The sequence below is a fragment of the Pogoniulus pusillus genome, chromosome 14 (genome assembly GCF_015220805.1).
Source record: "Pogoniulus pusillus isolate bPogPus1 chromosome 14, bPogPus1.pri, whole genome shotgun sequence".
NCBI classification, from domain to species: Eukaryota; Metazoa; Chordata; class Aves; order Piciformes; family Lybiidae; genus Pogoniulus; species Pogoniulus pusillus.
The window spans coordinates 21,251,452-21,272,826 of record NC_087277.1 but is presented as its reverse complement, the minus strand read 5'-3'; the positions used below and the strand labels follow the sequence as shown (position 1 = coordinate 21,272,826).

The following is a 21,375-nucleotide window of genomic DNA, read 5'->3' as shown; positions in this document are numbered from 1 at the left end:
ATGTTCAAGAAGGAAATGGTTTTCATGCTCTGTGGTTGCTCAATGCTGATTTATGTGGTGTGCCTGTAAATCTGTGGGAAATGTTGAGTAGCCTGTGACCATTGGACTTGGACCAGTAGTAATACAGGAAGCATGAATCAAGAATGCATCTTCTGTTTCCTTGGCCAACATGCAGCCTCTACTGAATTGAAAGGCTGAAGCTGGCTTAGGAGGGAGGTAGATGAACTCTACATAAAGGTGTTCTCCATCTCAAAGAGGGGCAAATGCATGATGGCAGAGTCCCTCTGTAACACACAATCAAAAACCAGTTTGGGGCCCTAAATCAGAAAATGGACAAATTCAAGTTCAAATTGCAGAGTGAAAGTAATTCTGCAGTCTTGGAAATTTGCATTCTGGGCTTTAGGCTATAGTTTGTTAACACCTCTCTAGCAAAATAAGAAGATTTTAGGTTGACAGAAGTCCCCATTAGTGAATGTGGTTCTCAGTCTCTCTGTTCTCTCAGCAGAAAACAACAGCCCTGCAAAATTACTCTGATGCCAAAATGTTTCTTGATATATTACAGCACACATAACCACAGGCTTGCAGGCAGCTGGAATTGTGCAATCTGTTCTGGCAGACCTAAAGAACTCTCAGGGATAAATAAGCATACCTCATAGATAAAAATAAAACCACTTGCAGGCTGTGTATTCAAAATGCTTGTCATATACTTGCTTTGAAAAGTACAACCATTACTGTGTGAACAATAACAGGACCAGTCTCAGTCTATCATAGAAAGCAGGCTTTTACAATGTATTACTTTAAAAGGAAGAAATAGGAGGAGCACTGACTGAGGATAGGAAAATTTGAGTTGGTTTTATGACTTCTTTGAGTCACTGTGGGTTTCGGTATGGAGCGTGCCACATGATACAACTTTCCTGCTTGTTTGCCACTTGGATTACTGAGGCTGATTGAAGGAGTGTCTGCATTTGGATTCAATTAGTTCACTTTCCTCTGTGGATCGATAGCTCTTTTTGATGAAGTACTGTTACCTAGTGCCTCAACTCATTCCAGTGGCTTAAGACTCTCGACTTGCTGGATCAGCTCCTTCCAAGTGCCCTTTGGTATGTAAGTCTACGTTTTCGCTTTATGATTGGCCTCGTCCTTCATGGAAAACAAAAATCCCAGGTTAGTGCTCTTGCACTCATTAACTTGCTCTGCCAAGAAACTTTGTTTTCTGGCTGTTTTCTTGTTTCAGTAGATACTGTGCTGTATGCTACACTGGCTCTATAACTGCTCCACAGACAGGGTAGCATTGTTTCGGAAGACGAAGCTGGATACATTAGGTAAGTAATTTAATTCTTTGCTTATTTTTTATTTCAGATTTATTTTTAAAGCTTAATTAAAATAAGAACTTGACACTAGGTCAGCCTGTTTTGTGCACCATGCATCCTATCCCAAATTATAGGAGAAGGCACAGATACACAGTTCTTCAGTTAAGAAAAAGAACTGAATCGATACATGTTTAGTGATGAGTAGGTGAAATTTAGAAGAAAACATATCAGAAAGAGTGAACAGAAAAACATTAGGTTCTTTGAAATGAGATAGTATCTGTGGTTTTCAGTTAACTACAACTCTCTGCTCATCTCCCCACTCTGAAAATCTTTCCATTATGTCAAATTATACCATGAGCATAAAGACCTTCTTTGTACAGTGTGAGTTAAAAGTCTCATCCTGGCTTTCCAAATTACTAAGAAGGAATTAGATTGCATTTGTTTCACATTAAGATCTCAGAAAGAGTTGGCTTTGGTTTCAGTTACTCATGAATGAAGGATTTTTAATTTTTTTTTCCAGCTCTCCTGTTGTCTTATTTCTATCACAGCTTCCTAAGGAATAGAGAGCCAGATGATTCTTAAGCTGCCTGCTTCTGCCTGCTAATGACCTCAGCTGAGGTTGTTTGGAGAAACCACATTCCAGGAGAGTCTTGCATCTTCTTTCTTGAAAGCTCTCATTGATTTTAGTATTCATGCCACTGTAATAAAAATAGCAGCTAAAGGCAGGGCTAAAGAGAGTCAGAGAAGAGGCTATTCATGTTAGTGTTAACTTACCCGTCCTAGTGAAACAGATGTGTGCTTATTTATGGAGGCAGCTAGAGAGGCACTCTTCAATTACAGCAGCCTTTCTGACAAAGGAAGCAAGTGTATCACCTAACCCCTGGTAAGCTGCTACCTTCTCTTTTTAATAGCTTTCTTAGATTTAGACTGCAGTAGCCTCTCTCTCAAACATACTCTGTGATTTGCTTTGGGGTAGGAATGAAGTGCTGGGAGTGGAGCAAGTCCTTTCTATGGGAACACCAAGCCTCTGACCACAGTGGTGTAACTGGAGCACATGAAGCATTCATTTATTCAACATTTTAACAAACATTACATTTTAAACCCCCAAAGAAATATGCTACTCTCCTACTGAGCAGGAGGAGATCAAAGCAGAGTTTTTGCTGTCAGTTTGTTTGCTTGTTTTATTATTGCTAAACCCTTTTTACATTGTTCATAATGTCTGATACTGTTTGGCTTGCTCAATCTCCTCTGTCAGTGGAAAATGTTCAACAGTCTAATCTACCATAAATATGAGTACTCCCTTGAGACCTCTTACACAGCAGCAGTGTTTTAAAGTTCAATCTATACATTTTTGGTCATGTTGAAAACTACTGGCTCGTCTGATTTAACGTTCCAATAGCTATTAGTGTAAAAGAATATGGCTGGGGTTTTGTGGGGGGTTTTGTTTTACTTTTGGTCAATCTGTTACACACAAGAGAAAATGATCCAGAGTCCCCCTGGAGAAAAGAAGAGGTCGCTCATGACTTTCAGAATGGCTTTCTACACATTTGTTGATTTCTAATACAAACATAATTAAGATAAGCTGGAGTTTGTTTTTAAATGGTACCCTTAACGTCATTGATTTTCTAACAGAAACTAGAAAATATTGGGACATTACCACTCTTGCTGCCTAATGTGAGTTTGCTGTGTCCATTAACGGCATAGCAGATTGTCATCATCCAGAAATTGTGGCAGTAGACACCTAAAGAAAAGACTCTGAAATTATCTGAAATAATATTAAGGAGTAAGTGTGATGTCTGGCATGTTCTGGTGTCTTTGATGGCAGATGACTTTATAAATCCCTTCAGTTTCCAAGGGAATTTGATGAAGGGGAACAAGTTTGGTTTCTGAGGGGAATGCTCTGTTTAGTAGTATTTCTTGAATTGAAAGCTGAGAATTTCAAAGTGTCTTAACAAGCAGAGGCAGCTCAGTTAGTCTAGAAGTCTATGGAGCAGTTCATAGGATGTCACACTTATTTAACCCCTGACCAAGCCTTGCTTAATCATTTAGCAAAGGTTAATTAGTTTCTTCAGAAGGGGATAATCATGGGAAGTGTCAGAAAATGCTGCCCTGCCAAACCAGTCCTGCATTAATTTATGGAAGAGTTGTCTTGGATTTCAACTCTGGTTTTCAGCTGCTGTCAAGCTGTCCCTTCTTCCTTTGCTTTTTTATATGACTCCTGGCAGTGGCTTGACTGACAAATGAGCTGTTGACAATTACCTGTATATAGTGCTGTTGTTTTCTTTAACTTCTTAGGTGTCAGTCTACAAGCTCCTTTCTGTTGCTTTTTGTATTTACAGTTGGAGGGTAAATCTAAGGTTGCAAAGGATTTAGGTCCATTATGCCTGTCTGTGCTCTCAAGGCATCCTGCTTTTTCTCTGAGAGGAAAGTTTTTCCTCCAGTTGTTGAGGTAGCCCCTAAGGAAGAGCAGAGCCAACATGAAGTTCTGCAGTAGAGATCACTTGCAGATACAAGACATAGACAAGTGTTTGCAGCTGTTTCATTTAGCCTGCTGCAACCTGCAAGGCTTCGCTGACACGTTGATGCATGTCTGAATCTCTGATTTCCAGAGAGCAGTAGTTCTTCTGCGCATCTCAGTCCAAGGAGACCAAGAGAGGAGGGACTTTCCTTCATGTCAGGAAGATTTTATGTATTGCTCTTCAGACTTAATACACAAGAGCTACTGAAACACCTATACTTACATTTTTTAATGCCATAAAGTTTTATTATTGCAATAGGGTTAGCCTTTCAGTAGTCAACCATGCTAAGAATGCGAAAAACCTCCCTGTTTTAATTACTGCATAAAAAGATTTCCATTCTCTAGGAGCCACTCTGAATTCCTGTCTGCTAGAGGACTCCTTGTAAGGATTTTTTGCAGTGCAGGGGTTTCCAGCTGAAACTTGGTACCCTCCTGTAAGAAGTCAGCTTTTTACAGCTTTAATGGTTGTCCCCAGCATGTAAGCCCTTCCAGACCTTAGCTTGTACTGGTTCTCATTGGGATTACATGACCTCAAAATGTGACCTACAGAGATGCTCAAGTGACAGAGAACAGAGCCATGCTGCAGTAGCTAGGCTTAGCTTAAACTTTTTGACAGACCAGTGGTGGTCCCAGAATGGGGAGGTGGTAGCGTGAGGATGAAGTCATGGTCATGATCGTAGGGTTGGACCATGGGTCAGGTTCAGCAGGAACAAAACAGCAGAAGCTGTGAGAGAAAGGGCAAGACGTGGCAGCAGACATTGGGCATATCCTCAGATTGTTTTAATCACTACTTGGATTGTAAAAACAGTAAATGTTTGACACGTTTGACAAAAAGTGGTTCTCATTTGGCTGTTACAAGGGAACATCTGTACAGGAGACTTTTTCCTGTACTCTGCTAATTTTCTTAATAACATGAAGGCTTTGCTGAGAACCCAAATTATTCAGAGTTGCTAAATCAGATAGGATTTAGGAAGGAAAGTAAACCTTCTGGAAGTGTGGGGAGGGCAGGTTGTTTGTTTTGAACTGCCTGCTGACCTGTATTTTAACAATGTAAATTTGGGATCAAATGTTTTTGGCTAGTGTCACATGGAAGAGCTTTGTTCTACTTGGAGAACTTGGCTTTAGTTTGTAGAGTTTTCAGGAAGTTTTCCTTGGAAAAAAATCTGTTGTTCTAAGTAAGCATCATTATGAGTCAGCAGGACCCAAGAATTAACACAATTGCTGCAGTCTTGGCTCTTGCATTTCTTTTCCCCATCCCTGAGGAGCTCAGCTCCATCAGGGTGTGATACTGTGTGCAGACTTACCAGCATAGCTACACAGGGTCATCTTCTCTCACAGCTTCCAACGTACTTGGATCCTGCCCTGTGAGTGCTGGGCTGGCAAGTATCTACAGTTGTGTTTTGTTGGACTCTTTTACACAAAATTGTTCCAGGGACAGAGTGTTCAAAAGTCACTTCCTATGCATGCTAGTGGCTGCTATCCAGACTTCAAGTGAGGTTAATAGCTAAACAAGCTTCACTATTCACTGCAGCAGCAATCTCATCTCTAGGAACTTCTGAAGCTCTTTTCTTTACCCTCACACTAACATTAACCTCCTGAGGCTGGAGATTGTTGAGTAGCATTTACTATGTCTTCTGTTCCTCCAAGAATCATTTTCAGATAGAATCATAGAATGTAGAGGCTGAAAAGGACCTCTAGAGATCATCTAGTCCAACTCCTGTGCCAAAGCACAATCAGCTAGGGCAGGCTGCATAGGAACACATCCAGATGGGTTGTGATTTGATGAAACAAATAATGAAATAAAAGTTCTTCCTGGAATGAGAGCAAAGTTTAGGGACAGATCTTTACAGGGGTACAGTGTCTTTCTTCACTAAGATTACTTGGATAACATAACATGTCATTACAATTCAAGATAATTCATGTAGCACTAGGACAAGGGGCAATGGTTTTAAACTAGGGAAGGGTAGATTTATATTGGACATTAGGAAGAAGTTCTTTACTATGATGGTGGTGGAACACTGGAACTGGTTGCCTAGGGACATGGTGGAGACCCCATCCCTTGAGACATTCAAGGTCAGGCTTGATGTGGCTCTAAGCAGCCTGGTCTAGTTTGGGGTGTCCTTGTTTTCTCCAGGGAGGTTTCACAAGATGACCTTTAAGGGTCTCTTCCAACCCAAAACGTTCTATGGTTCTATGGAGAATAATAAATGTGAACTCAGAGTTCATGAAAGATTCAGAATCTATACCCAAAACCAGTGGCCTCACATTTGTTCATGAGAAAAGTAAGGATCAAGAAAAGTTAAGGAAGTGCACTAGTATGTGTTTTCTTCACTGCAAGATAAAAGCGGGCAAGAAAATCACTCCTGGTACAATTTATGCCTTGTGTGGTAATTATCCATGCCTCTGATGCCACATGCCTTACAAAAGATGTTCTCTCCTCTTGTTTTCAGGTAATGATAGTTGAGAATGCCAGCCTCCTGGCAAGTATGCTGTGCTAAAAAATCTACAACTCAGCATGGACAAGCCGAAACAGACAATATGGCAGAGACAAGTGGGAAAATGCAGATGAAGAAAGAAATCACATTATTAAATGGAGTCTCTTTAATTGTAGGGAACATGATTGGCTCTGGGATATTTGTGTCACCCAGAGGTGTTTTGATGTACAGTGCTTCCTATGGACTGTCTCTGGTCATCTGGGCACTTGGTGGGATGTTTTCACTGTTTGGAGCTTTGTGTTATGCTGAATTGGGTACATCCATCGTTAAATCTGGAGCCAGTTACGCCTATATCCTGGAAGCATTTGGTGCCTTTGTGGCCTTCATCAGACTCTGGTCATCCTTGCTAATTATAGAACCAACAACCCAGGCAGTGATTGCAATCACATTTGCTAACTACATTATTCAGCCAATTTTTCCTCATTGTGAGCCACCACACGATGCAGTCCGGTTGATTGCAGCTGCTTGTATATGTAAGTAAAGTTATGATTCCTAGAAGATAAGAACTGTAATTGTAGGTGCCTAGAGAGATTTGGGGAGTTTATTCCTTCACCTTCTGTGAAAATAATTATTGTCTTTCTAAAATATGTTCTTAGGAACATGCAGGAAATAATCTTTTATTCAGATGGATTTGATTTGGTGCTAGGATTATTAGAGGGCAGAGGAGAATTACAAGCATTTGATGCAGTATTTCGTCCCCTCTGGTACTCTGTCTATCGCTTGGCTCAAGAAGGTATCCTCAATGAACTCCAGGAGTCTCCTGGATTGCCTATAGTTTGCTGGGCTACTACTCTAGCTGATGGCGGTTGACGTCTCGTGGCATGGTGAGAGTCTGTGTGAAGCCTCCTATAGCTGCACTAAGAAAGCTTTGTCATTAGACTCCCTTTGACCACATATCCTGTAGCAGACTCCAAACACAAGGTTCCCTTTGTTGCCTCTAATTCGTACCCATAAGATTTTGACCTACTTGTGGCCATTCTTTGGGGACAGCGTTTCACACACTATCTAGTTCTTGATATAGAGGGCAACCCCTTTGTCCCTCCCTCTCTCCTTTACCAGAACAAGGCATACAGAAGTCATTATTTGCAGATGTTTAAAATTCTATTAAAACCTAAACAGAAGGAATCATTGGAATGGGCTGCCCAGGGAGGTGGTGGAGTCACTGTCCCTGGAAGCGTTCAAAAAAAGCCTGGATGAGGCACTTAGTGCCATGGTCTAGTTGACTGGATAGAGTTGGGTGCTAGGTTGGACTGGATGATCTTGGAAGTCTCTGTGATTATATATCCTACTGGGCTTTTTAATACTGGACTGAACCCAAAGTTTTGTCTCCCATGCACAATGTTGGTATATTAACAGGAAACGGGGCAAATCAGGTCGTGCTTCTGGTAATAGGTCTGTTATTACCTCAACAGCTGGTATCTGGAAGTGTGGATTTGAAACACACTTTGAATGGTGTAAAACATCCAGTGCTCCTCTCATGCATGTTCTTTTTGTCTTTGCAGGTTCCTTAACATTTATCAATTGTGTGGATGTGAAGTGGGGGACCCGTGTACAAGATGTTTTCACATATGCAAAACTCATGGCTCTGATCCTGGTGATAGTTGTTGGCCTTTACAAGATTGGTAAAGGTAAGAATCATTTTCACTTAAATTCTTAAAAATAAACTACACATCAGTTTCAAAATCTCAGGAAGATCAGACTCTGTAAGACTTATATATGAAGTGGAGTTTACTGTGCCATAGGAAGATCACAGGAATTGTATGGGTTGTTAAGCAGAAAGAAATTACCAGAAATTACTGTCCTTTGCATCACTTCTTGCACCCTGCTCCTCCTGTTTGCCTGTAGCAGAGCTGATGCAGTGCCCTGCAAGAGGAGGAACTTGTCTTTTCCTTTCCTGGTGAAAGGTCGTGCTTGTTACTAGAAATAGAGGTGAAGACTAATTGTGTGGTCTTCTAGTCTGTGCTTTGTTTAAGCAGAATCAAGTACTTAGATACAGAAAGGGCTGGAGAAAGCTGTGATTGAGTCGCTGCACTCTTTTAGGCTCAGCAGCTGCTTTAATGAAGAGAGCAGTTGTGATGTATGCTTTAGTCCTGCCATGTTCCTTCTGACATGTTCAGAGATGCCTCTTGTTGCAAAACGCTGTGCATGTGTGTATCTGATTTTGGGTATAGCTGTCTTTAGTCAACAAAACCCAAGTTTTTCTTAAGCCTTTCCCAGAATTACAGTATGATAGGGGTTAGAAGGGACCTCTGGAGACCATTAAGTCAAACCCTCTTGCCAAGGCAGATTCACCTAAAAAAGGTCACACAGGAACAAGTCCAGGTGGGTTTTGAATGTCTCCAGAGAAGGAAGCTCTGCCACCTCTCTGGGCAGCCTGCTCTAGTGCTCCACCACTTGCAACATAAAGAAATTCCTCCTCATGTTTAGATGGAACTTTTCTGATGTTCATGTTTGTTCCTGTTATCCCTTGTGCTTTTCTTCCAACCATTTTCTTCCCCAAAGTGCATGCATCTCTTGTAGTTTTAGTCTCCTGATAGTTACTACTCTTCAAAGACTGATTTGCTTCTGAGGTATCTATAAACTCCTAAGTTTAACCACTTTGCAAGGAAGTTGTTTCATTTTACAGCAATAACACCTTACTTCCCTAACAGATGTTTCAGCATGTTTCTGCTTTCCTTAATATTGAACCCTCTTCCATTTATGTTCAATGGTTCACTTTCCTTCTGCAGACTCTGCAAGGCCTTTCTTCCCTTTTCTGGAGTCTGACAGAAGGCTTATGCCCTTTAATGACATTTTGTCTATTTTGCTGCATTCTGCAGAGTGTCATCTCAACTGATTGAGCTAAACTAGATCAGAGGTTTGAAAGGAAAGAATTTTCAAATCTCCTCTCCGAACTTGTTGGGCAGAGCATCCCATGGAGGACCATGCCTCCAGGAGTTCCCCCTCCAGTGGCCACTAATTGACCTGGTGAAAGTGAAAGCACAGATAGGAGGAAGAAATAGGGGCCAGATTCAGGAACTGAAAAGGGGTTTCCCAATTGCCTCTGCCTGCCTGACAGATCACAGCATGACCACAGTATGGCTCCATCCCTCAGTGGGCTAGGCAGAGATGCTGATTGAAATCTCCCTGCACAAGTGTAGCTGTCTGAGCAGCTGACTGAAATCTCCCTGCACAAGTGTAGCTGTCTGAGCAGCTGACTGAAATCTCCCTGCACAAGTGTAGCTGTCTGAGCAGCTGACTGAAATCTCCCTGTACAAGTGTAGCTGTCTGAGCAGCTGACTGAGATCTCCCTGTACAAGTGTAGCTGTCTGAGCAGCTGACTGAAATCTCCCTTTACCAGTGTAGCTGTCTGAGCAGCTGACTGAAATTTTCTCAGCTGTCACACCAAATCATAAGGCTGCATACCTTTGGTGGTAGGAATGAAACCTGGATGCAGTGGGGTTTTATTTCCTTTTGGATAGTTGAGACTTTTAGTGCAGTGTGCCTCCTACATCATATCCTTGAAATGTAACAGGCAGTTGGTACCTACTGTTTGTACAGGGGAAACAGACAACTTGAGAGCTCCCTTCAAGGGCTCAGCAACAGACCCAGGAATGATTGCACTGGCACTTTACTCTGCCCTCTTCTCCTACTCGGGATGGGACACACTCAACTACGTGACGGAAGAAATGCAGAATCCTCAGAGGTAAAGATGTGAGCTTCCTTTGAATCACTGAAGTGTCCTGCTCAGAGAGGTGAATGGTAGGACAAGCCACTCTGTTTCCTATTGGAAAGTAGTCAAACCATTTCGTCTGCAAAAACCTTCTCATTTTCAAATGTAGGACTAAGTGTGAGAACTCCTTCTGATTATTGTACTTGCTCACCAGTTGTATCACATTAACAGGCCACTTGCCTGCATATGTATATTTTGTACCTTAACCAGGTACAGAATTTTTTAAAGGAGGAGACTAAATCCCTGCTGAAGGCAGGGAAAAGCATGGGCCCATTTAGCCCTCCCTACTTCTTTTCAAACAAAACAATTTTACTTTCCAGGTCTGGTTTTGCTACCAGTAGGATAAGACTGTTTCAGGTGATCTTCTGCATTATTAGAGGCAAAATCTTTGGTTTTTCCAAACGTGAAAGGTTAAGTCCACAGTATCTCTGGAAATAGCATCTCCTGTCCTCTGTAGGGGTGTCAGTACTGTGGCAGTTGTGTGTGCCACCTACTCAGACTCATCTAGTCTACCATGTCTTGGCATACACCTAGGCTATGAGTCAGGAGAAAAGTGCTATGATCATGAAAACACCTAAGTGTGCATTTAAATCTCATTGCTTATGTGCTGCCTTTATTTAGTTATTGCTTCCTGTAAAAGATAGTATGTACAATTTACAGATACAAAGATACTTTATTTTTCACTAAATCTTGTGGCTGCAGATTATTTTGGAACCCCACAATTAGAAAATGATGGCTTGAAAAGAGTGCTGGAGGTATCCATTCCGAAATGCTTGCGCTTGGGAACAGCGTTCTGCTTAAATATTCCACATGTGAAGAGCACAAAATGATTTTTATGCTTTCCTTTTGCAGGAATCTGCCTCTTTCTATTGCAATTTCAATGCCCATTGTGACTATTATTTACTTATTGACTAATGTAGCATACTATGTAGTACTGAACATGTCAGATCTCCTCACAAGTGATGCAGTGGCTGTGGTAAGTGATATGCAATAATTATAAGTTACTGTAGGGAAGGCATGGCAGAAGAATCTTTGGCAGCACACGTTTTGCCAGAACAACTGAAATACTTCCATGCTGAAGGCTTTTGCTTTGTTTCAAACTTTCTTTTCACATAATAGTACCAGTGTATTAACAGGTGCACATAAAGAATATGTTCAGTAAATCTGCTCTGGTAAAATTCTCTTGTATACTCTGCAAATCCTGCTCCTAATGATGCTTTATTGTTAGAAGATGCCTTTGCCAGAGTCAGACAGAGGAAAAGTTTGGGTGGTTTAAGAACCAGGGTTTATTTTTGCTATCATTCTAAGGTACAGTGTGTGGTCACAGAAACATGAAGGTTGGAAAAGCCCCTCAAGATCACCAAGTCCAATCAATACCTCTACTCTACAAAGTTCACCTGAACCATATCCCAAACCACCACATCCAAATGACCTTTAAGGCATTTAATGACATCCAGGGTTGGTGCCTCCACCACCTTCCTGGGCAGCCCATTCCAATGCATGACCACTCTTGCTGGGAAAAAAGTTTTCCTGGTGTCCAGTGTAAATCTACTCAGTGGCAGCTTGAGGCCATTGCCTCTTTTTCTATCTCTAGTTACCTGTGAGAAGAGACTGACACCAACCTCTCCACAACCTCCTTTCAGGTAGCTGTAGACAGTGATGAGATCTCCCCTCAGCCTCCTCTTTTTCAGACTAAACAGCCCCAGTACCTTCAGTGGCTCCTCATAAGATTTATTCTCCAGGCTCTTCCGCAACTTCGTTGTCCTCCTCCACACTTGCTCCAGCACCTCCACATCCCTCTTGTATTGCAGTGCCCAGGACACAGTACACAAGGTGTGGCCTCACCAGAGCAGAGTACAGAAACGTGATGCTTAATGTTGCAGGACCACAGCAGTATTTTCCGTGCCAAAATGTGCAGTGAAGTCCTTTTTAAACTTTATCTGTCTTTTATACACAAGTACAGTTATAAGTCAGGCTCAACAAGGCTCTGAGCAGCCTGATCTAGCAGAGGATGTCTCTGCTCACTGCAGGAGGGTTGGATTTTGGGAGGTCCCTTTCAACCCAAACCGTTCTGTGATTACTACAGTCCAGATTTGCCAGCATGTAAGGTCAGCATACATTTGAAAGCTAATACATCTTATTCTGTCATCTCATTGACTGGATCTAGGCTTAGATTTTTTTTTGTAATTTGTATTTCAATGTTTATGTATCTGCCTTTTATTTTTGTCTTTTTATACTGATCAGTTTTTCCAAATTTTAACTTCCCAAGTTATTTGTGTGTGTGTCATAAGAAAGCATGGGCTATGACACTGTATTTGGGCTGGTGTGTCCTCAGGAGAGCATAGAATCATAGAATAGAATCATAAAATCAACCAGATTGGAAGAGACCTCCAAGATCATCCAGTCCAACCTAGCACCCAGCCCTATCCAGTCAACTAGACCATGGCACTAAATGCCTTATCCAGTCTTTTCTTGAATGCCTCCAGGGACAGTGTCTCCACCACCACCCTGGGCAGCCCATTCCAATGGTAAATCACTCTCTCTGTGAAGAACTCCCTTCTAACATCCAGCCTGTACTTACCCCAGCACAACTTGAGACTGTGTCCCCTTGTTCTGTTGCTTCTCAGGATTGTCCATGTGCCTCACTATTACTCTCTTTTTTCTGTTGCAGACGTTTGGCAGTGCAACTCTTAGTCACGCTAAGTGGATAATTCCTATAGCGGTGGCCATGTCTTGCTATAGTGGCTTAAACTCGTCAATAATTGCAGCATCTAGGTATGAAATACCACATTTTAAATAATTGTTTCAAACCCCACATTTACTATTAATCTGCCTTCTTTACTACTGCATGGTAGAAGTGAAACAGTTCAGTTTTGCTATGTCAAGTTGTTCGGCTAGGATGGAAGGATTACTGTGTGTCTTCTCGTGATCAGCACCAACTGTTAAACTAAAGCCACTTGAGAAGAGAGCAGCATTTACAAGAGAGCAATAAAAGTACGAATGCTAGCTGTGTCACTAGCAAGAAGCTATTCCTTTGCTCACTGGTTGAGTTTTCTTATACCTTTGTGTAGGCTTTTTTATGTCGGAGCCCGGGAAGGACACCTCCCTGACAGTCTGAGCTTGATCCATATAAAGTGCTACACACCAGTCCCTGCTCTCCTCTTCAATGTAAGTGACAGCCTGGGGCAGCCCAGGCTTCAAATCCAGGCAGTATTAATACCTCACCTCTGCCCAGTGTTTCTCACAGGCATCTTCCTCAAATGCCCACACTTTCTAAAACTCCTTGAGGGTGGTGGTGTTATTTTGTCTGGTGGAGTTTTTCCCAGTGGAAAGAGAATGGCTTGATTCACATTCTTAGGTGCTCCAAACAAGATCAGTGAGCAGTAAGCACAACAGCATTACATAGAAAACAGAGAGTGGATAAATATCTGACAGTAAAGAAATGTGTGTTTTCAGAGTGTCACTGGAGAAGAATATGGCAGGAGCATCTCTCAGAGCCTGCCCTAGGCTGATTTTTTAAAGACTCTATGTATAAGAGGAGTGACAAAGCACTGGAAATTAAATTCCTACCCTTGGTTGCCTATAGCTATATTGATTTTTCCCTGCTGTCAGTGTAAAAATTAATCTTGTGACACAAAATCAAAGGACCATAAGGTAGAGAAGTAGTGAACAGAATTTTAATGAGTAATCCATCAATCTAGCAGATTTAAATAAGGGGGAAGGATATTCAGAGGGAAGGTGGCATCACTCAAAAGCATTTCACTGCTATTTAACTGAACATGCATTTTATTTGGCGTGCTACATGTGGCTTGTTAATAGATTATCGTACTGCTCCTATTTGACATCAAATAACACACTGAATGTTACAATCTCACTATGGATTCTCTTTTCAGAGGGATTCTGTTTGCACCAGTAACATGAGCTGTACTCCCTTAATATACCACTACTGCCATTTTTCACAGTGGAATGTTTTTTTCTGCCTGTCTGTTAAAATAGGCATTAAACTGCTGGTATTTTTGGTCTTTCCATGTGGGCAGTATATTACACCTGCATACCACAGAATTTGCTCTAATGGTCTCAGTGTATGAATGGACTCTGAGGGCCTCCAACAGTGAAAAAATCAAGCTGTTTGCTTTCGAACCAACGCCAACCAGAACGGCACAGTAAGCTACTGCCTACAGAAAGCTTCTTAGCAACCTTCTGCATAGCATAGCAGAGTGTAGGACTCCTCATCTGGTCTTCTTAGGAGAGGTTCCTGCTGGTGCTGAAACATAACTTGTCAAACTTAACACCTCTTCAGACAAATATGGTGCTCCCACTGCTGTGTTTAGGGCAAAGATACTAGTGTGTTTCACACAGCACACTTGCAGCTTTCTCAGTTTTAAGTATCATGCTTGCAAGGACCTGATCTAACTCCAGACAGATACCCTGGAAACAGGCTGGTTTATAGCTTTTCTACCTCTTTTATTTTCTAAGACATGTATTTCATTTCTTATTAAAAAGTCTTTGTTTTTATCACCTCTAGGGCTTAATGACTTTGCTTTATCTCCTTGTGGAAGATGTTTTCCTCCTCATTAATTACTACTGCTTCAACTACTGGCTTTTTGTGGGTCTGTCTGTTGCAGGACTAATATACTTGAGATATACTCAGCCACACAGACCAAGACCTATTAAAGTAAGTAAACAGGAGAGGCAGTGAGCTCTAAAAACAGTGAAGTGCACTTGTTTAAGTGATCCTTAATACTATGACCATAACATTACCAGTTATGTGTTATATTTACCATCCATTCGACATATAAGGTAAGAAATAAAGGGGGCAAAACCCATTTGAGCTTCCACAAGAACATCTGTTGTGGTGTTGTTGCTGTAGGGTTAAAATGACATTTCTTCTCCCTTTCACTCAACCTTATAACATACTTCAGAATAAATAAGGATGAAGTAAATGCCTGGGGTTCTTAGTCCATCCTGGAACAAACCCTCTTTTGTGCTGTTCACAGCAGAGTCTTACCAGGGCACAGTAGAGCTAGTGATGAGGGCTCCAGGGAGGTTAACAGTCTGATCAAACTCCATCCTGAAGCATGTTCACACTTAATTTCCAAACTCTCCTCAAATAAGAGGAAGATACAGATTAAATCTTGTCTTATTGGCAGTTTTGCTACTGAGCCAACTAAAGCAAGGATTACTGTCAGATTACAGATAATGACTGTGTAATTCCTCCTGGCATTTGCCAGTTTAGCCAGCGCCACAGCCGTGCATGCTTTGTCCTCTTCTGAAATGTAGCTGCTGATTTTCATCGACTTAATAATTTCTAAGTACTTATACCAGTAAACTGCCAGGATTTTTCTGCTGGTATTCAAAAGTCAACTCCTGGACTCTGGAGACGGCTCATCACTACAGATAGTGAAAAATATTTTATGGAAAAATAAAGCCCTGAAGAGGTTATTCCAACTTTCCTTATTCATAGCTTGCTATTTGTTAAGGGCCCAGGTTAAATGGTGGTAAATCAGTGCATCAGCATGGTAATTGGACGTCTCGCTGAGTTGGGCCCCAATCAAAATTACAGTTGGAAATCTGCAATTGAAGTTAGAGGAAAGAATTACTCATTAGTGCTCAGCTTTAAAGTACAGCTTTCACGGATTGACCTTTTACTAATTGGAAAGGAATCGAGCTTGTGCAGCCCTGAAAACAACAAACTGGTCAGATGCTCAGGTGTGTACCAAATAAGAGGCTGTCAGCAGCATAACACAGAAGCTAGCAAATTGCACTGACTGTAGGCAGTCAAAAGATTCATTACATAGTAGTTATACAGTTAATAGCTATATTTTTATTATTAACATAGAATCATAGAATGACTCTGGTTGGAAGGATCTCAGAGATCATCTCTTCCAACCTCCCTGCCATGGGTAGGGAGGCGTCTCAACTAGAATCAGCTACTCAAGGTCTCAACCAGCCTGGCCTAGAAGATCCCCTTGGAAAAGGCATCCACAGCTTCCCTGGGTAGCCTATTCCAGAGTCTCACCACCTTTGTACTGAAGAACTTCTTCCTAAGACCCAGTCTGATCCTGATCTCACTCAGCTTAAAGCCATTCCCAGCTATTCCTGTCACTAGGCACCATTATGCAAAGTCCCTCTCCAGCTCTCCTGTAGGATCCCTTCAAATATTGGAAGGCAGCTATAAGGAGACTCTTCTAGGCTGAACAACCCCAGCTCCCTCTGCCTGTCCACATAGCAGAGGCCTCACATTTTTAGGATAGAGTATTATTTACTGCATCTTTCAATAAATGTTGTTGTGTTTTTTTGTCTCCACAGCTTAACCTCTTCTTCCCTATAGTGTACTGTTTATGTTCCCTTTTCCTGGTCATAGTTCCTCTCTACAGTGACACAATCAATTCCCTTATTGGCATTGGTATTGCTCTCTCTGGCATTCCTGTATATTATTTGGGAGTTTATCTGCCAGTTGAAAAACGACCTAAATGTCTGCAGTGGTTATCTGGTAAGCAACACCACCCAGTCACTGTGCTAAAATCTTGAAAGCTTGGACAGAAGAATAATTTCTTCTAGAATCCATTTTCTTTGTGAAGTTTTGCTGTGCTTTTATGGATGTGGCAAGTCTGAGATCATTTGCTTTGTTTCATGGTCCTGAAAACAAAATCTTACATCCCAGTACAAAACAGTCCAATATGTGGGTATAATATCATAGAATCATAGAGTGGTTTAGTTTGGAAGAGACCTCAAGGATCATCCAGTTCGAACTCCCTGCCATAGGCAGGGACACCTCCCACTAGAACAGGTGGCTCAAGGCCTCATCCAACCTGGCCTTGAACACCTCCAGGGAGGGAGCTCATCTGATACTTGTAGTGTTGAGCCCTTTCAATACACTAACTCAATAAAAGCCAGGTAGCATTGTGACAATTAAATGCATTCAGTTTGACACCCTGGAAGTCAGAAATATCAGCACACCATTGTTTTACTTACGGTCCAAGACATATAACATCTGAGCCACAGGAGTCCTGTACTTTTGTGAATTACAGAATAATGAATTATTGGCCTGGAAAGTAGTTTCTGCTCCTCAAATTCAGGCAGTCCTGAAAGGGAAAAGTTTAATATGTTTATTCAGTTTAACTCAGCTATCAATTTGACAGTTCAATGAAAATATTGATGGAAGTTTGATTAGAGAAGATTTTCTGGTTTATTGAGCTCCTTTTCCCTTTAGCTATTTGCAACATACTTAACCCAAGTGATTAAAGTGTTTCAAGATTTTCCTAATACCTGTATAGTACTTTAAAATACTTAAAATCCATATATTTGTCTGAGACACATCACAACTTTCACATGATTTTGCTCTGTATTACAGCTACAACAACAAAGTACGTTCAGATGCTGTTCTACTGTGCTCTGTCAGACCTGGACATAGACATGGAACCTACAGCAGCTAAGACTAAATAAGGTTGCCTTGACATTGAGACTTGTGCCTTGATATTTTCTCTTTGGAGCAATTTTTATCATCTGAAGTTCTCCCATGTGTTTGAGATAGATTTCTAGCTCAAACATGAAAAAAAGCCAATGAGGAACAGAGGAACTTAGATGTGGAAAACTACTGGAGTCTCTAAGAGGAGAGGTGAACATTCCAGCCATAGGCCATGAAATGGCAACAATGGATAAGTTAATATCATTTCATTGGAAGCACAGCTTGTATCTTCCCTTTTGCTGCTTCTACTGTGCCTGCTGCTGTCTTCTCCCAAAGCTGTTTTGGCTGCTGCTTGCTGCTTCGCCACTGCTTGTCCCCATCCCCATCTTCTTTCAGGTTACTATATACTGTAACAGCTTATTCTGTCTATACTCTTATATTTAAACTATAAAAAATACAATTTCATTTTTCTGACTTTCCAAAGTCTGAGTTGTAATGAATTTAATATCTGTCTGGGGCAGGTCTATAATAAGTTTCTGGAGGAGGGATCCACTTTAACCCATCACATAATTTTGGTGCCCAACATGGGACACGGTTTTGGATTGGATTTTTTGATAATCAGGATAAGGAAGTCAAAAGATTCATTTGTTTGGTATACTGTGGCCTATTATTGCTTCAGTCTTGACCTTATCAATTCAGCAATGCTTTACTGCCATGGAGCAATATCATGTTTGCTCCATTTTTGCTAAGATGATGTGGGTAAAGATGTGCTAACAAAGGTTGGAAACTTTGGTATGGATGTTTTAGGGTTTAGAAATGTAGCTGACATATCCAATATGTTCTGTTTGTGTTAAGAGTTATTTGGGAGAGCTGAGATATGCAGTGCTTTGCCTGATATGTTTGAATGTGATGGGTTTGGTTGCTATCGTAGGTCTGATTGTAGTTTGGAGGAGAGAGAAATGTAGGAATAAACAGGCTACGACTGTGGTTTTTAGCTTCTCTGGGGTCAGTAGCAGGGAGTTAAGGGTTAAAGACACAGTCCCCAACCAAAGTGGGGGAGGGAGCAAGACCAGGGCACCGGGCAGACAGACTGCTTGTACTGCAGCAAAAGGTCCTGCCTCAGAATCTTTGACAGTAGAAAAAGTAGTTGGATATGCCCCATACTCCACTGACCCAGAAGCATGGAGTCAGGAAACTGTTCAGTTCCCATTAGTACCAAATAGGATTGAGGAAAATAAGGGTAGAAGTGGTGGACCCCCTGTGGTGATGTCGCAGAGGGCTGCAGTGGCAGTGCTGGCAGTGGCGGATTCAGCTGTGGCAAAGTCCCTCAGAGGGACAGGGTTGAAGAGCTCATTTGTGGAAAATGCAGCTCAAATGCTTTGATTTGTAGAAAAGTCCTGTTCCATCCCATTTACTGAGGAAACACTTGGCTGTTTCCTGAACCTCTGAGCCAGCCAACGTCAGAGACAGATGGAATGAAGAATGGATGGACAGAATGGAATCACAGAATCCTAGAATCAGCCAGGTTGGAAGAGACCTCCAAGATCATCCAGTCCAACCTAGCACCCAGCCCTGTCTAATCAACTTAGACCATGGCACTAAGTGCCTCATCCAGTCTTTTCTTGAACATCTCCAGGGAGAATGCCTGAAGCTTGGATGACTACTGTTCATCACACTGATGCTGTCCCTAATTAGATGGATGACTTGGTGCTCCAGTGGGAATTATATTAAAAGGGTGGATTGTGGCCATTTGAGCTAGATTTCTAGCTCAGACATTAAAAAAAAACCCAAACAATTAGGAGCAGGGAAGCTTAGATGTGGAAAACTATTGGAGTCTCTAAGGGGAGACGTGAACATTCCAGCGAGAGGCCATAAAATGGCAACAGTGGATAAGTTAGTAACGTTTCATTGGAGCATCAAGAACTTTGTCTGGAAGCACAGCTTGTATCTTCCCTTTTGCTGCTTCTGCTGCACCCACTGCTATCTTCCCTCACCGCTGTTTTGGCTGCTGCTTGTTGCTTTGCCACCGCTTGTCCCCATCTTCTTTAAGGCTACTATACTCTGTAATAGTTTATTCTGTCTGTACTGTTATATTTAGTTTAAACTGTGAAAATACAATTTCATTTTTCTGATTTTTCCAAATTCGGAGTTGTAGTGAATTTACTCTCTCTTTGGGGCAGGTTTATAACAAGTTATTTGGGGAGGCATCCACTCTAACCCATCACGGTTATACTGGAGCACTAACCACTGTATTCTGCATCAGTTTGATGTCTGCTGATTTATTTTATAAACCACTCTGGTTTACTGATGCTTTTTAAAAACTCATTTGTTAATAGCAAGTTAACATCTAATACTTTGAGACTGTAACATACATGTACTAGTAGTGCTTAACATCAGATAAATTGCCAAATCATTGTGAAAAGTTTTAGGTCTAGTCACAATCCTAACAAATAAATTGATAAATATAACCCCCCCCAAAAAATTAGAGTTGTTGATAAAGACTATCAGCCACAGAAAGTCTGAAGATGAGGCCTTTGCATGAGCCTGAAGAGCCATAAGGGCTGGTGTGAGCTCCCTATCTACAGACATGAAGAAATGTTTTCATGTATTAGGTAGGATGAGGTTACTGAAGTGTGAAGCAACTGGGCCAGGTCACAGCTCTGTTACTGGACAAAGTGCACATGTGTGAGTTGCAACTGAAGACACTTCCTAAACGTCTTTTCTTGAAATTTACCTTTATCATGTAACAGGAACTTCAGAAATACTAGGGAGTAATCTTTGAAGATCTGGCAAGTCCCTGCTCTCTAGCTGATAAGCCAACGGGCTTTGTATATCTTCCCTTTTTCTGTAGGGTTGACGTTTGACTTAGGAGGAGTGGCAGCCAAGCATCTCTGTGAAGTGCTACAGTTTTGCAAATGGCTAAATAGATTGGAAATTTGATTTTTATTTTGTTTTTTAAAGGTGAATGAGGGAACTAAAATGCAAACTGAAACAAGATGCCAGGCGGCAAGGGGAGAATAACTTCTTTCTCTTGTAGAGCAGGAGCCTGGGCTACAAGCACAAGACATTAGAAGCACTTGTTTAGGAACACACTTCTAATGTAATGGATGGCACTGAAAAACAGGAAAGACAAGTGGTCTGCTGGAATGTCTGGTTATTAGCTAACTAGAGAGGTCAGCATTAGAGCCAAAAAAGGGAGTGGAATTAGGTTTACGTGGCTGTGGTTTTGAAAGAGAAGAGGTGAACAATAAAGCAAACGATAGCGAATTGATGCTTTCCTGACAGGAAGAATAAATTGGAACTAATTGGTTCATGCTACAATTAAAATCACAGTAGACACTAATATGCTTTTAAAGAACTAGGCACACGCAATGTCTGACAAGTGGTGGGACTGAATGTACTTCAGCAAACAAACAACAAAGACTAATGCAGCAATATATTTATGTAATGCTCAGAAATGTTCATTTCACAGAGCCAAAACCAACTGTGAGCCACACCTGCTGGAGGGAGGCCAGGCAGAGCCTAAACTGGGAAAACAAACCTGCTTGGGGCTGCTTCAGAGCATTCTGTCTAAGTGAGGAGACCAAAATAGAGAAAGGAACATGCACCACCTCAAAAATTTCTAAAGAGAAACAGTTACAGTAAGTGCAAAGAGTCATTCAGAAACAGAAGAAAGGCAAATTAGGTAGCAATGACTAAATTCAAGACTAAGCTGCTGTAGAAGAGGTCTGACCCATTTAGTTGTGCTTCTACAATAGCTCAGAAGAGCTTCAGACTCTGATTGCAATGACACAGTATGTGCTTGGGTCTAAGTAAGCTTGTTCTGAAGGTACTACCTTATTTCTGATCCTCTGTTACTCTGGCCCATACCAACACATAAGGAAACCTGCCAATTAAACTCACCTTTCTCTTGCTGTCTTAGGTCACATCTG

At 41.5% G+C, this 21,375-nt stretch overlaps 1 protein-coding gene across 2 annotated transcripts; it reads left to right on the top strand.

Moving 5' to 3' along the window:
- The first annotated feature begins 1,287 nt into the window (after positions 1-1,287).
- Positions 1,288-19,585, top strand: LOC135181392 (Y+L amino acid transporter 2-like). Of its 2 annotated transcripts, none has more exons than XM_064154539.1 (10): positions 1,288-1,322; positions 6,279-6,796; positions 7,826-7,951; positions 9,864-10,008; positions 10,888-11,011; positions 12,707-12,810; positions 13,107-13,203; positions 14,561-14,710; positions 16,345-16,528; positions 17,390-19,585. In XM_064154539.1, exons 2-10 carry the CDS (start codon positions 6,295-6,297, stop codon positions 17,479-17,481), a joined length of 1,524 nt encoding a protein of 507 aa, XP_064010609.1. In that variant the 5' UTR covers positions 1,288-1,322; positions 6,279-6,294; the 3' UTR covers positions 17,482-19,585. The 2 variants fall into 2 exon arrangements, with proteins under 2 accessions (XP_064010609.1, XP_064010608.1); XM_064154538.1 differs by lacking the exon at positions 1,288-1,322 and adding an exon at positions 1,923-2,193.
- Positions 19,586-21,375: the final 1,790 nt, after the last annotated feature.